Below are 15477 nucleotides of genomic sequence, written 5' to 3' on the forward strand. Positions count from 1 at the left end.
AAAATGGGCAGTCAGGTTAACAAGTCAGGTACACAGTAACATTAACACTGTAACAATAACGCTGTAATTACAATAGTGCAGAGAGCAATGTGCAAGGAGTGGCAAGCTATAAAAAAACTGCCAGTAGTGCAAAAAGTCAAATTGGCAGCCGTTTAGATTTAAGTTAACTATATGTTAGATTGACCATTTAACAGTCTAATGGCCAGGGGGACTAGACTATTGCGGAGCCTGGTGGTCCTGCACCGCACACTGCAGTACCTCTTCCCAGAGGCTAGCAGAGTGAACAGTCCATGATGGGGGTGAGAGGGGTCCCCGGTAATGTTCTTAGCATGGGATAGGCAGCGCTTCTGGCCAATGTCCTGAATGGAGGGAAGTGTAGACCCGATTATTTTCTCTGCTGTCCTCGTTACCCTCCTCACACTACCCCAGTCGGTAGCGCTGCAGCCTCCACACCACACAGAGATACAGCTGGTCAGGATACTCTCTATGGTGCCCCTGTCAGGGACTTTGAAAATCTAATGTCTGAAACCAGTACGGAAGGAAGGTAATCACAACTAAGGTGATTGTATTGTATAGTAGGGTATTGAATATTTTATAAGAGACTTTCAACCCCAAAAAACAGGAAAAAGTGCATAAAATATATATATTAAAAAACATGCACTATTCCACCTTTTATATATATATATATATATATATATATATATATATATATATATACATACATATATAATTATTTTCATATTTTCAATATTAAGTAATCTTAAATTAGATAAGCAATATTCACAATGTGTTGCTTCTTTAAGCTGATACCATGGGTGCCTGCACTATTCATTCTTTATCACAAACAGTATCTCTTCCCATTTAAAAAATGAATGAATGAATCTCTAAATTTGTTTTTGTTGCAGTTGTTCAAGGAAGAATCGCTGTGAACGTGCTGACGAGCCGCAACGTTTCACCACTAGAGCAGATCAGTGCGTACGACTCTCCGTCCAACCCGACACCATCTCGGTCACCATGTCAGAAGTGCAGGTATAATGTGTTGTTTAATCTGTGGGGCTGTGAAAACTGGGACAAGGACATTATCTGTCGCTGTTGGCAACATGCTTTTGAAATCAATTTAGTCAGAAAACATACAAAACATACATTGCATGTGCAATAACGAAGATGTGCTTCAAAGACCATCAACACTGTTCATCTACGGTAATATGCTTTGCTAAAATTGTGGTCCTTTTTGTCCTTAAAGGATTGTTGAAGACAAAGATAGAATAATCCTTTAATGATAACAATTTGAAAAGTATTTTCTTGAAAAGTTGTGTATTCATTTAGAATGAAACTCTCTACCTTTTCCTTATGCAAAGTTTCCTTTTCTCAGATGTCAAACGTGTATGATGACTTGGAGCATGTTCAGTTTGCTTATCTTAAGCCCTGCGCACACCTAGCCCCAACTGCGACGGCACTGGCGATTCTCATTTTGGTCCTGACGAGCACTTTTTCTAGGAAAACAGCGAGGCACCAGTGGCGCAGAGTTTGAAACATGTTTAATATGTTTGGTGCTCAGTCGCCAAATTTTGCAAGTGTGCGGGTAGCGGGGAAACCACGACCAGACGCCTGCGCTCTAAATATGAAACACCCCTGCAACACCTTTGACCTTGAGTTTACTTTTATCCTCGCGGAAGCGAATGTTCTGTTGTAGAAGTGGGAATTACGACTCTTAAGAAACAGCTCTTTCGGCTCAGATTCACTTTCAGAACATTTTCTCTGTCAAAGAACAATCCAGAGCAACCAGTCATCCATTCACAGTTACCAAAGCCAAAAATATAACAAAATAACAGCAGCTCAGAGCTGGTGCTTCTATGCACACAGCCATATTTTTCATCTTTTCATCTTTCTCACTAAAAAAGGTGGCTCTTTTTGCGCCAAAACGGCTCTTTGGATTATTTTTATTGTTTAATCCAGATATAACAATTTATTATGGATTATTATGAAAGGGGAAAATAAAGCAAAAACACTGAAAAACACCGGAAACATATGTTAAAATATTTTAAATAAAGAAAAAGATAATATACAAAACAATTGTAACCTTTTTTGTACTCAACAAATTTAAAGTCAACATCACAGAATCCATAAAAATGCATTTTGACCAATCACATGAGATAATTAGCTTCTCGAAGGGAACCGGCTCTTGCTTACTGGGTAGCAGGCTCGCGTCATCCACTTCCAAGAGATGGCTCATAGAGCCGTTTCGTTTGCGAAAGACACGATTCGGTTGACAATAGCACTGTCAAATAACGGGGTGATTTAATTTTTTGCCACACATCCCGCATTTTCCTTTTCTTTCGGGGAGTTTTGTTACTGTTCTCTAACTATGATTTAGTCACAATTTTGAATGATAACATGATCCAATAATATGCAACGTGAACAATTTGCTGAAAACGTTGTCATTCTGCAGCCAAAGACATCATTATCGTATTTCGTACACAGTTGGCGTGAGGTGTGCGCAAGGCCTTACAATATTAACAATGTTAAATGGATAAGTGAACAACAGTAGATATATCATGGAAAGTCTACAAAGGCAGCTGAAATGTATTTGGTGTTTTGAGAGGCACTCAGGAATGCAACACTGTGCTGACTAGTACTATTAATATTTGCGACAGGACACATCTTTAGTCATGAGAGGGTGTACACATTTGCGCAAGGACATCAACCTAATGTTCAAAATGTACTCGCTCTCTTAAAAGTTTCAATCCGGCTTCGGAATGAAATGTACAGGGTTTATTCTTGGTCACTGTTGAATCATATATCTATGTTACTTTTTTCGATGCCATTAAAAACTGACATTTGGGCGCTGATGTTTGGAATGTTTAATTTTACTGAATCACTCACCTGTCCAATCTCCATATACTCAACTGAAAAAACCCAGCGTTAATCATGGCTCTGTCCAGCTTCTCGTTCCTGAAGACTACTTAATTAATTAACAATAACCACAAGCCTAGGTCCCAGCGTCTTTCCTTTATCAGTCCTCAAGCATTAACAATTGTTTTTTTTTCTGTTCACTGTGCATTCCAATAATTCAATGGTCAATACAAAGTTCAATGTAGTCACAAACCGTTGTGTATTATAGTCAAAAGCCAGGTTACAATTCAGGTTCATTGATGTATAGTTTATAACCTTCCTGGGGTTTTTGAGAGTCTCTGCCATCAAAGGTAAATTTGCTCAATGCATGTGTGATTGCAATGTATTTAACCCTAACTTTTCCATTTGTAGTTGGTGCTTCAGACCCAAAATGTGCCAAGTCTGTCTGCTGGAGTAAACTGCTCTTTTGGAGGCTACGTTGAAACTGAAGGACGCATCTACGGTGGGCGGATCTTCTGTTTGTCCCCCTCAGCGAGAAAGGTGGCTCCCATCACACACAACCAAGGTAAACCAACTGTTTTCATGATGTGAGTTAAGTAGTGCATCACAGTAATCGAGACGGGAGGTAACACACGCATACATTACAATCTCTCCATCCGACTGAGACAGCATTGGGCGAATTTTAGTAATGTTGCGAAAGATGGAAAAAATCTGTTCTAGTAATATTCTTAAAGTGTGTTTGAAATGACAGATCAGGGTCAAATATGACACCTACATTTTTGGCTGAGTCACTCTGGGTGATTTTACATTTCTCAATGTTCAGAGCCAAGTCACTGCATTTAGATGGACCAATAACTATCATTTCGGTCTTTTCAGAGTTAAGGCCCAAGAAATAAAGTGACATCCATTCTTTTATCTCATTAGGCAGGCCTCCAAATTTCCACAGTTTAGTGGTGCATATTCCTCCATCGGAAGATATAGTTGAGTGTCATCTGCATAGCAATGGAAACTGATATTATACTTGTGAATAATATCACCTAATGGAAGCATGTAAATGCTGAAAAGAAGGGGGCCAAGTACTGAACCCTGCGGAACACAACAGGTATCCCTAATGTCACTTCACCATATTTAACACAGTGCGTCCTGACCGAGAGGTAGGATCTGAACCATAAAAGGACGATGTCTGAGAGACCAATCCATTTTTCCAACCGTTCCAGTAAGATATTATGGTCCACAGTGTCAAAGGCAGCAGTAAGTTCCAGCAGCAGCAAGAGTGATGAAACGCCGGAGTCCATTGCCAGTAGAAGATCATTGGTTATCTTAATCAGTGCTGTCTCAGTAGAGTGGTTAGCCCTGGATCCTGATTGCATAGATTCAAAAAGATTGTTCTTGGACATAAAATCATTCAGCTGCTGTGCCACCACTTTTTCAAGTACTTTAGAAAGAAACGGTAGATTTGACACAGGTCGGGTCGTTTCAGAGGGACTGAATTGCATGTATCCAAAGTTGCTATTTATTCCAGATAACAGTATGGTTGCAGAGTGACTACGCAATATAGAGAGATATAGAGCAGTATAGAGAAAAAAGTGGTATTGGACATTTTTTGTTTTCGAAGAAAAAAAAACACCAACAATACAAATCAGAAGACTTAAAAAAAACTTATATTCAGTTGGAGTCTTTGGAGTAGAAAATACTATGAATATGAAAATGTGTGTTGGACACATACTGTACAGCAAGGCAGTTAACATTTATGAACATATTGACTCGAATTCGACATTAATGAAGGGTTCAAGAAACAATATTTGCATGCCAAACTGCAAATGTCAAATGTAATAAAAGTATATGGTTGATCTAGAATCTAATAAAACATGATTGTTTCTCTATCTCTGACTCATAGGTGACCAGCGTGTAATTGAACTCTATCTGAGGTCAACGGAGACGGGGAAGACGTTTGCCAGTGTAGACTTTGTCTTTTACAACTGCAGTGTCCATCGATCGTAAGTCCTATTTTTATGTGTCTCACACTGCCTGGCCTGGTATGATGTGCAAGTCATTGCATAGTATGGATCTTGATATCATATTTGACATTGTTTGCTGCAAAAATAAACTTGCTTCTTCCAAACGAGTCCCCTAAAAAACAACAACAAATCAATACAGATCTCACAATAGCAGTTTTACCAAATGTTTTGGGTTTATAATGTTTGCAGACGAGCAGCACAGCAGCGCAGTGGCTAGCGCTTGTGCGGCACAGTTCTGAGGTCGTGAGATCGAACCTTCCTGTGTGAAGTTTGCATGTTCTCCCCGTGCTTGCATGGGTTTCCTCCGGACACTCCAGTTTCCTCCCACATTCCCAAAACATGCATGTCAGGTTTATTGGCCGGTCCAAATTGTGCCTAGGTGTGAATGAGCGAGTGAGTTGCCTGTCCCTGTGCGCGCTGCGACTGGCTGTCAACCAGTTCATGGTGTCCCCTGGCCACTGCCAGAAAATAGCTGGAGTGGGCTCCAGCGCCCCCGCGACCCTACTGAGGATAAGTGGTGCAGATAATGGATGTTTGCAGGCAGGAGGTTCGCAAGCAGGATACATTATTTCACACAAGCCCTAAACTCCACAACTGGATCAGAAAGTTAAAGCCTGATTTGAAATGCAAAAAAAGAGGGACTCTGATACAAATGAAGATTGTCGGGCTTAGTCGAGGATTTTTTTTTTTCAGCAAAAAGTTTTGGGTGAGAGTCATTGATGGGAGTTTGTTGGAATTCATTATGTAAGGTAATGGAACCTGCAATTAATGTATCGTAGTAACAAGTATGTGCAACCATTTGCTTGATTCATTTTTGGTATTTAGATCATTACTGTAAATCAATGAGTTCAATACATTTTATGCAATGATGAAACTACTGATGGGTGAACTAATCAATAAATCCCAACCCTGCAAAACTAAGATGTACAGTAGAATCAAGCAACTAGTTTTTCCCCGAGATGGAAGAAAAAAATTGTTTCGAAAAACACAACTACGTGTAGACAAGGCACCAATTTAGAGCCCTATGTAACGATCATCCAGAAACAAAACAGTTAAACAAAAAATAAATAAACAAATAAACAAATCAAAGTCAATGATTCATCTCAACAATCTTGTGAGGAAGTGGATTGCCTGTTATGCACTCAGCCATCCACAATTCAGCACACGTCTGTTGACAGGCTCCTGGACAGCCAGCGAGCATGCTGTCTTTCCTCTCTATCCTTTTGTTTTTTTCTACCAGATACTCATTATTTCAACTCAGCCTTTTCCACCCTCCATTATATTTTATCCTTCCTTTTCCCGACCACAACCCCTCTTATCCATCCCCTCCATTCACCCCGTGCTTCACTTTAACCGTCCTGCTCTCGTTCATCAAGCCATTTTCACTGCCTGCACTCTGCTCTCGGCTCCGCATATATCTGCATAGTAATTGGCCGTTAATTAGTTGGAGCTGGTCTGTCCGCACAGCATAATGGAGTGGGCTTGGTGAGAAGGCTCACCTGGGCCTCTTGTCCGGAATCTTTGAATCTTTGATCCGATTTGTCAGTGTGTAGCGTTGTTTTGTTGGTTGCTGTTGCCAAAAACATAAAGTGTGTTCAAGTATGCTTTTAGTAGCACCATTCCTGTTTGCCAGAGAGAAGAAAAGCTTCTGGACGTGTTCTAGTTTTAATGAGTGGTAGAATTAAGAGCGGAGAAATTAGAATCAAAAATAATTTGAAGAAAAGCAAGCAATTGAATGAACAGTGGACAAGACGATTGACAACATTTAACATAGATTGCAGAAAAAATAACTTTCTTATTTGGTTTAAGGTGTTAGATGAGAAATTCTTAACCTTTTATTTACTAACCCTGTTTTATGTCTATTTAGGTTTAATGACTAGTTACCTGCTCTAATTACAGTTGATAAACCTATTATTTTCTGCGAAATGTATTTTTATGTGCACTTTGAAATAAACCTAAATCTTGTTCCATGTCTGAATTTAAAGTCATACAATAATACGCTTAAAATGTCTTTGGTACATCAAGTTTCATAATTTTAGCAAAAAAAACACAATTGCAACGTTTTTCCAATTCAGGAGATCCCAATTCCATGGGTAACGCAGTTTTCTTAAAGTTCATGAGTCCACAGACAAGATCATAGGGAATAATCCAATCCTACCAGTGTTGACAGTGTTCATTTTACCTCTGAAAAGTGATGGGTCCCGGGGACTCGCATGCCCAAAAATCTATGGGTCCCGACAGAGATCTATGGGTCCCCAAATTTTGTGTTATCGAGGTTGAAATTGTAAATCGGCGACAAATATATAATATAAATTTATTTTCATTCAATTTTAATCATCACACTTAATTGGTTATACAAAGCAGTTATCACTTCAGATTTTTCAGTTCTCAAAAATATTGTACATTATACAAAATAATATTGCTGAAATATTAGTCTATATATTCATGCAGTTTTAATCACTTCGGATTTTTCATTTCATATATTCTTCGTGGTTTGCTGTCCCACCACAGTTTTAATGCTTTCTCAAGGTCCAATTGTTTGGTAAGATGCACCTTGATAAGCTGGTGTTGTTGTTGTTGAGTCACTCAAGGCGCCTAAGGTAATCCTTAGTAGCGCGAGACTCGTGGGAGGCTCCGTAGTTCTCCGAAGGAGAGGGGGCTTTGACTGTCCTGTGCCGCCAGGCCTGACGGGGTATGACCCAAGCAAACCAAGCATACGAAGCCTCTGAAGTCCTTAGTACGTTCGGACAGGCCGGTGCATGATTTATGGAAGCCCCGGTGGCAGGTAGTACAGGTGATTGGGGTGTGGTCGCAGTGAATCGTTCAAAAGTACAACTGGCATTTGGACTGGGGGCCAGGGTTGCTCTCGATGTCGCCCGCCCTAAGAAGAACAGAGAGAGGAGAGTAGAAGAGAGAGAAAGAGAGAGACAGACAGAGTAAAACGCAAAAAAGGGGGAAAAGAGAGTGAGAGAGGTGGGGAGAGAGCAGGAAAGAGAGGGATAGAGAAAATGAGAGACAAGAGTGTAAAGGGGGAAGAGAGAAAAGGAGAGACAAAGAAGGAGAGAGGACCAAGAAAGAAAGAGAGAGCGAGTCTGAAGGGATTGAGTTGGATTCGTAAGGCTCCCCCGGGAGAGAGCCCTTCGCAGGACACCACGGGAAGGTTCCTAGTCTTTGTCCTACAGCTGGTGTTGTGTTGCTGGGTTCACGCATCACATAACATGTATCCTCCATTATCATGCTCCTCACAGCGTAACCAGGAATATAATTTAGTCAATTTTTGCAGAAAAGTATTTTTCTTTATAGGAGTATTCTTTTGTTTATTTTCTTTCGTCGAATAGTTCGCTTCATCACACGTTTTCCCTTGCCTGCGCGATCTTCTGAAGAATTTCTCCGCCGTTTTTTTGTGCCGGAATTATTGCCGTTGTTACCACTTTCTGTTTTATGTTTCGACTTATTACTGACACCGAAGAAATTACCAATTTTTTGTTGATTTGTACCTAATACCAACTGTTTTTCCGGAGGCATACTTCTCTTTCACTCGACAACCGCCACAACAATGTCGTAATCTCGAAGCAACGAGATCTCGTTTGCCGAGATCGGCGCCAGACCATAACAACAATGGCGGATCTGCCTAACGAAAAGTTTGGAGTGGGGTAAATCTTTGTTAATAAAAAAAGTAATTGTGGAATAATGACAATTTTGCGTCAAAAAAAGTTTAGTCCCGGGGGCGCATGTTGATTTGACACTATGCGTCCCCAGCAAAAATGATGCGCCTAAGATACAGGGACGCAGGCAAACGAGAACACTGCAATGACTTATCTGGGGATCTCAAATACTTATTGGATTCTTGGTCTGGGTTACATCATATCTTGAAAAACCAAAAGTTCAAATCGTCCAATCGAGGAATTTTCACTGTGGGGAAAAAAACTTGTCTAGATAATTTTTTTTTTAGTTTTTTGTGAATCACACTATGACCGGATGGAGTTATATTGAAGAAAAGAACGATTTGTTTGTGCTAACAATTGCATTTATAATTGCGTTACTGTTTGTCACCTACGCTGGCATGGGGGTTCTGCCCACAACAACCAATGACAAAAGACAGGCTATCGCTAATGTGTATGGAGTCTATGATGTCTTTTATTTCTTTAACTTTTTTTTCAAGAAAAGGTTGCATCTTTTTTTTTTTGCCTTTCCCAACTCAGGCCTTTAAGGACTTCCATGGTGTCATTAACTGAAAGTGAAGTCAGTGCCTCTGCAGTTGAAACATAAAACCACATATTATACAGCCCCACAGCCCTACCCCACCTTCTAGTATCAGCTTGCTACTTTTAATCTTTGACCTCGTCTGTAGGAAGCCTGGCACTGAGGTTGTGGCGCTCAGTGGTAGATAATAGACTCCCCCCTATGGGCATGTTGCAGGTTGAGAGCGCAGGGGCATAGAAGAGAAGAAACATACCAGCTGAAACGCCACGGTGATAGCTGGCGAAAGGATACCCGCGAATGAGCCCCACCGGCTCGCTCACAAGAGCCAAAACAGAACCACACACTCGTCAATGTGCAAGGCTTTAGGCGTCACGCACAAACAGGTGCACGCTCAGTCGGAAGGCTCACAAATAGTCAGAAGGCACTATGTTGGCACAGCAGAAGATGCTGCTGGCTATTTGCACAGTCTTTTGCAATATTAAGCATTTGTATCAACAAGAGACTTTATGTAGTTTAATTTAGCAGGCGGTAATATCACATGCTTTAAAAAAAAGGGAGGGAATAAACTATAGCGTGTGCTAAGGGGGTAAGACTTGGAAGAGCAGAAAAATGATTCTGAATCTAAAAGAAAAAGTAGTGAAAATGGGCTGTTCTGCTAAAAGAGGAAGTGATCCTGGTCCTTTGGATTTGGGATGTCTCTAGAATGCGCTCCAACTACCACAACATGTCATTTTAAGGAAGACACTGGCACCGGACAACCCTAATCTTAGGTCAAGGAGTGTAATACCACCGTCTGTGAGGACCACTGAGTCTGGCATCACTTCATGCTTGCCAGCACGTGTGTGATCTGGTGTTGAGTTCTTTGCAACAGTAATGTGAATCTTTTCATCTTTTTCCTATAAAGGTGGTTGCTGCAATTTATTTGACATGAGTTTATTAAAAGAAAATGATAAAGGACTGAAAAATGTATTCCAGCAAAACAAATTCAACAATCATACATGTAAAAAACAGTCAATGATAATTTCACAATGATTGTAATTCTCCTCCCAAAAAAATTGGGATCTATAAATTAAATTAGATGTGTCACTGAGGAAAACTGGTTAGCACGTCCTCTGCACAGTTTGGAGGTCTTGAGTTCAATTCCAATCATTGTTGTGTGGAGTTTGCGTGCTCCAGTAGACAGGCCAGGAGTCGGCCTTCTTGTAAACCCAAGCAGCAGAGGCAACGGTCCAAAAGTTTGCCAGGTGCATACCTGTCAACCTGTACGGTTTTGCCGCACGAAGTACGTTTTTTTATGCATTTTAAGACGAGTACGACGTACAAGGAAATCTGTACAGAAAATCGCAAATTTGTCAATGATGGGTACCATCCGGTATACACAGACTATCACGAAACGGCAAATCAATCAGGTCAAAGGAGTTCGCCGCGGAAGCCTCTATCTCTGTATCATTTTTTTCGTTGCAAACGAAGCGAGCGGTTTGATGCTACTGTGCGCATGCGTCTGTCACCTGGGGATTTCCCATCATGCATCATTCTGAGAAAAAAAAATATGGTGTACGATTATTTTGTATTTTGTACGGGATAATATGACAGTTTGTACGGGCAAGGAGCCGTGGAGGTTGACAGGTATGCAGGTGGTACATGTGACATAGCAGACATCAAGCTAGCACAGAGCTTAAAGAGTGTCGAGTGAGAGTTGTAAAAGGAGGAAAACTGGGACAAGTTACCGCAGCAGTGAGGAGAGAAATTGAACACAGAAATCAGTGACCAAATGAGGTAGAATCTAGACGAATAGGAGAGAGAGAGCAGAAGAGAGAGTTATAGATAGAAAACCTACAAGAACCTGAGCGCACGATTGTGACATTATTATTATAATAATAAAAATAATTATTATTATCATTGCTATCCAAATCTAAGAATAATTTACCCAGTGTCGTTACAAAAAGTTGAAAACAAAAATGAAAACTGTTATTTGTCTACGACAAATCATGGCAACTCGGTGCCCAGAGGAGTCACATTTCTGAAACACACTTGCACATGTGACCATTAAAGGTGGTCATAAAACACATCAGAAATTCACCAATCAATAATGACAATAAAGTTGACTGAAGGTTTCCCCAAATCCTATTTGAAGTTGTCTCTCTATCGGAAAACATGTGCAAAAAGGATTGTTCAACTTGAATATGAAAACGTTGGAAAGTGATAGCACCCTTCTTTCAAAAACCTCTGAAAACGACCCTTTTTCATGAAATATTCCTCCTCCCTTTTGACCAATACTTGCAGCATTTTTGAAACTTTGCAATTTGTTTATAGAATTTTCTGTGGTCACACGAGCACCAAGTCATTCCTGCTTGCAAGCGCGCCAATTTCCAATACATGCGACCCAGTTCTAATTAAACTGGGCTTTGAGACCATCGTACTTGCTGCTTTTGGACTTCACCGTGACAAGTTGCAATAATATTTTATAATGAGGCTCAGTCCCCTGCTGAGAAACCTCTCATCTGGTTCTAAAAAGCTGAAAGCTAAATGCTGCTTTGGATTCTCATTAGACAATGTTGAATTGTACTCTGTTTTACATCTACTTGCCCTGTTTTTCTCATGATTTTCTTTGTAGAAATTACTTTAAAACGTCACAAAGTGAAAATGAAGGCCATTTTGATCTTTACAAAAAATGTCAGTGTTTTTTTTTTTTTTGTGGGTTGAATGCTGAGGGCTTGTCCATTTGATAAACGTTAGTGTGGGTAATTTTCATCCTCAGAAATGATTTTGAAGTTGGACCAAAAAGAAGATATGCGGAATGTGGATGTAGAAAAACATTGAGTCCTAATCGGTGGATTCCAGACATCTATTGTTCACTGAAGCAAATAAACCTCAATCTACTTAAAAATCAATCTATGACAATGCCTAACTGTATATGCCTGAATGAACAATATCAAACGACTGTAAATATCACCCGTAATGGCGGAATGTTAGCTTAGTTTAAGTACCTCCTTCCTTATTTTAAGGTATTGTCAAACATCTTTAAAATTAAATTATAGATGTACTCGATTTTATTTTTTTCCTTGGTTAATAACTATTTTTTTTTAATTTACTAAAGAAACAAGTCAAATAAGTCCTGACAAAAACATGACGTCTTGAAAAGGCCCAAACTTTCTGGGTGGAGAATTATTATGTTTGTGATTTATGCCTGTCTGACAAAATAAGTTTGAGTATTACAGGACTATAGCAACTGCGTGGCAACTGATAACCTTATCATAACTCTTCATTATCATCACATACATCACAAACAAAAACATAACTGGAATCAAATGGGAGAGTGTATGTTAATTGACCACTAGATGCTGTTGTATAGTGTAGTGCAACTGAAAATGAGAATAAAAACTAAGGAGACTTAAAGTGACCAAACCACTTAATTTTACTTCTCATTCTTTCGCCCAGATTATTTTAGGTTTTTATGTACCCGTAGTAGAGAAATGGCTGACAATTTTGTTCGCTCCCTTTAGGTAGGCTCATGTTATGTAAACGCTAACCCTAATTACTCGAACTATGTTGTTGTTGTTTTTTTTTAACTCAACAATGACAACTCAACTATTACTGAAACAAACCAAAAAGCTTGAATTGGTTTTAAAATGTATACACAGTCGTTAAAATAAATCGATCATTTAAATAATCATATGGCAGTGCTAAAACGGAGCCAATCAATCAAGCCAGGTTAACTACCATTACACTTCTGTCAAACTCATGGCTCGTGGGTCAAATGTGTTCCGCCCTATAGATGTTGCCAAAGGCAGGTACTGCAAGCAAAGCTGTGTTTGCTAACTACCATTAAACAAAAAGGAGAACCTTGAGGAAACCCATCCTATTTGTTTCCTAAATCAAAATAAGAATCACTAAAGTGTAATACCAAAAATACACAATTGAAAAGAACACCTGTGTGCCTTTGTATATGTTAAAATAAGCTTTATCTTTTTTCCCATTATATGTATTAAATCTATCAGCAACGTTCCTATATTAAAGTAAACATTTTCATAAAAAAAGGAAAAAAAAAGCAGAAATACTTTCAAATTGTCAAATCAATCATTTAAATGAGTGTTTATATGCCATTTTTGTTTAAAACAAAATGTAGCAGAAATTAATTAATATGTTTTTTTTTCTGAATGTACAGTTGAAAAACACTCTAATCTTAGTGAAGGAAAAATATTGAGGGAAGAAAACCATTCAATAATTGTGAGCCTTAAAAAAGACACACAAACCTCCGACCAAGGCACACTTTTTATGCTAACAATGTACTCGACATTGTGGCTCCTGAGTTGAATTGAGTTCGACCACCCATACTGTATATGCACGAAACTTGTTTTGTTCAATACCAATTAGTATCATGGCAGGCTTATTTTTAAAGTAAGTATATTGTTGCCAAAAAATTAAAAATGGTGATTCATATACGTTTCCAATATTGATCTGGTTCTGATTAAAATCAGGTGAAAAGCATATGTCCTCTCCTGTACAAAAAAAACGCAATCCAACTATCAAGAGGAATCACACTTACAAGTCCATTCACACATAGCCAAATATTTAACATATTTATCTTATTGATTCCCACCCAAGAAAATAAGCTCAAAGAGGAGGAAAATGTGTTTGCCTCCACTATGGTGCTTATTTCTTGTAAACAGTGGGGCGGGCATGTGTTGACATTAGGGCAGCAGTACACTTATCCAAGGCAGTTACCAAATCAGTGACAGGTCCACACAAGGACTTCGATATCCAGGTGACCCAGAGGAATTCGGCGATGTCAATGTGGGCGACTTGTAGTGTATCAAATGGGGTGCCATTCTGCGTACTAGTGTTGCTTGCCTCCAATAGCCTCATGCAGCGCACACACAAAAACACGCACCGGTTCAAGAGAAGATCAATAAAGTCCAGGGTTAATAGTGAGGAGGTTCTAACTCAACAGCTCTCCTGTTAGCATAACCTCAGAGCACCTTTCAGCCCCCCATGGTAATCCCCATGCATTGATTGTGTATCTCATGCTGCAGCTCTGTCAAGCCTAAAGAGCTTATCGCAGCTTGTGAGTATCTTCCTAGAGTTTTCTTCAACGTTGGTCCCCATTTCTACAAAAACGATTGCCGACTGCCCTAAGTGTGGATGTGAATGTAGGCATGGGAGGCACAGCCTGAAAATATAAAATTGGAAAAATACAAAATGATTATAACAGGCTTATTTTTCGGAACAGTACAGACAAGCATAAAAAAGGGGGTATTTAAAAATACAGCGGTAGCAAAACTGAGTTTGGTCGTGGTCGATTTAAGTATTGATTACAAATTAAAACACACGGATAAAAAAGTTGTTGGAGTTTGTTTTTCAGGTTACTCCACTTGCAAACCTTCGATATTTTAATCTTAAATGATCTGGCATCTACCTAGTTTCCATGTTATTTCGCATTGCGTAGAAATCAATGCACCACAGTGGAAGAAATCACGGAAAGCATTCGATGAAGGGAGGTTTTGGATTCAATTGATATGGAGGGGGCAACTATCTTCAGCCTCCAGGAGAACAATAACTTTTAAATTGCTAGATACGCTATGGTGTTAGCATCCATGGGCACTTCCGCTAACGATGCATTACACGTGGCGTCTTGCGTCCTCTTCCATGTAAGAGGGATATGATCGAAATCAAACAAGAGACACCAAAAGTCACAGGCGACAAAGAAAAGTCACATCTAGCTGGAAATGTGAACGATCCCGAGATTTCACCCAAAAATGTTGTAATTCTTGACTCGGCCAAGGCCTAAACCTGTGACTTGCCATTCTTGGGAGTGAGCGCCTGAACCTAAGGCCACTGAGCTAGTCTACGTCTGCCGCTCTGTATGAGAGCCAGGGTGCGTCCTACAATTTGGTTGAATATCTGAGACTTTTAGGTTTGCCTTATGGCCGTGAAAATACGGTATACAATTTTTTGATTTTCTTTTTCAAAATTGCTGAATTTACACATTGTATAATGAAGATTATTAATACAATCAGTTTGTAACTTTTGACTGTGCTAAGATAAGCGTCTGCAAAATGACACAAGCAATTATGTCTCTAATGGCAGAGTGTGATAGTGAAACTAAGATTCTGATTTTGGCACACTTCAGCCCCGAAGAATAGTGATAATATTAGCGAAGAGGAAGTCGATTTTTCCATTGTTTTTTTCCCCTATTGCATAGAGGATTATCTACCTAATAATGCCTTTATTCAAAAGATGCAGTGAATATACTTTGTAAGTTAATTAACACATTTGAATGTCGTGTTTTATGCTGCAGTTTATTCACTGCTTTCTTGGTCTGCCAATCAAATAATAAAAAATATGTCGGTTCATTTATTTGTAAATCTAACTGTGCCTCATCAGAGACGTCACTGATGTGGGG

At 39.5% G+C, this 15477-nt stretch overlaps 1 protein-coding gene across 2 annotated transcripts in view; it reads left to right on the top strand.

Annotated features, from left to right (window-relative positions):
- LOC148369555 (plexin-A1-like) overlaps positions 1-15477 on the top strand; it is a 319574-nt gene that overhangs the window by 170750 nt on the left and 133347 nt on the right. For both annotated transcript variants that reach the window (XM_088331618.1, XM_088331619.1), the window contains exons 6-8: positions 906-1029; positions 3265-3418; positions 4751-4850. In XM_088331618.1, the coding sequence (XP_088187744.1) occupies positions 906-1029; positions 3265-3418; positions 4751-4850 (378 nt within the window). The remainder of the gene's footprint in view (positions 1-905; positions 1030-3264; positions 3419-4750; positions 4851-15477) is intronic.

Source organism: Urocampus carinirostris, chromosome 3, assembly GCF_059441175.1.
Source record: "Urocampus carinirostris isolate Australia breed hairy pipefish chromosome 3, RoL_Ucar_1.0, whole genome shotgun sequence".
NCBI classification, from domain to species: Eukaryota; Metazoa; Chordata; class Actinopteri; order Syngnathiformes; family Syngnathidae; genus Urocampus; species Urocampus carinirostris.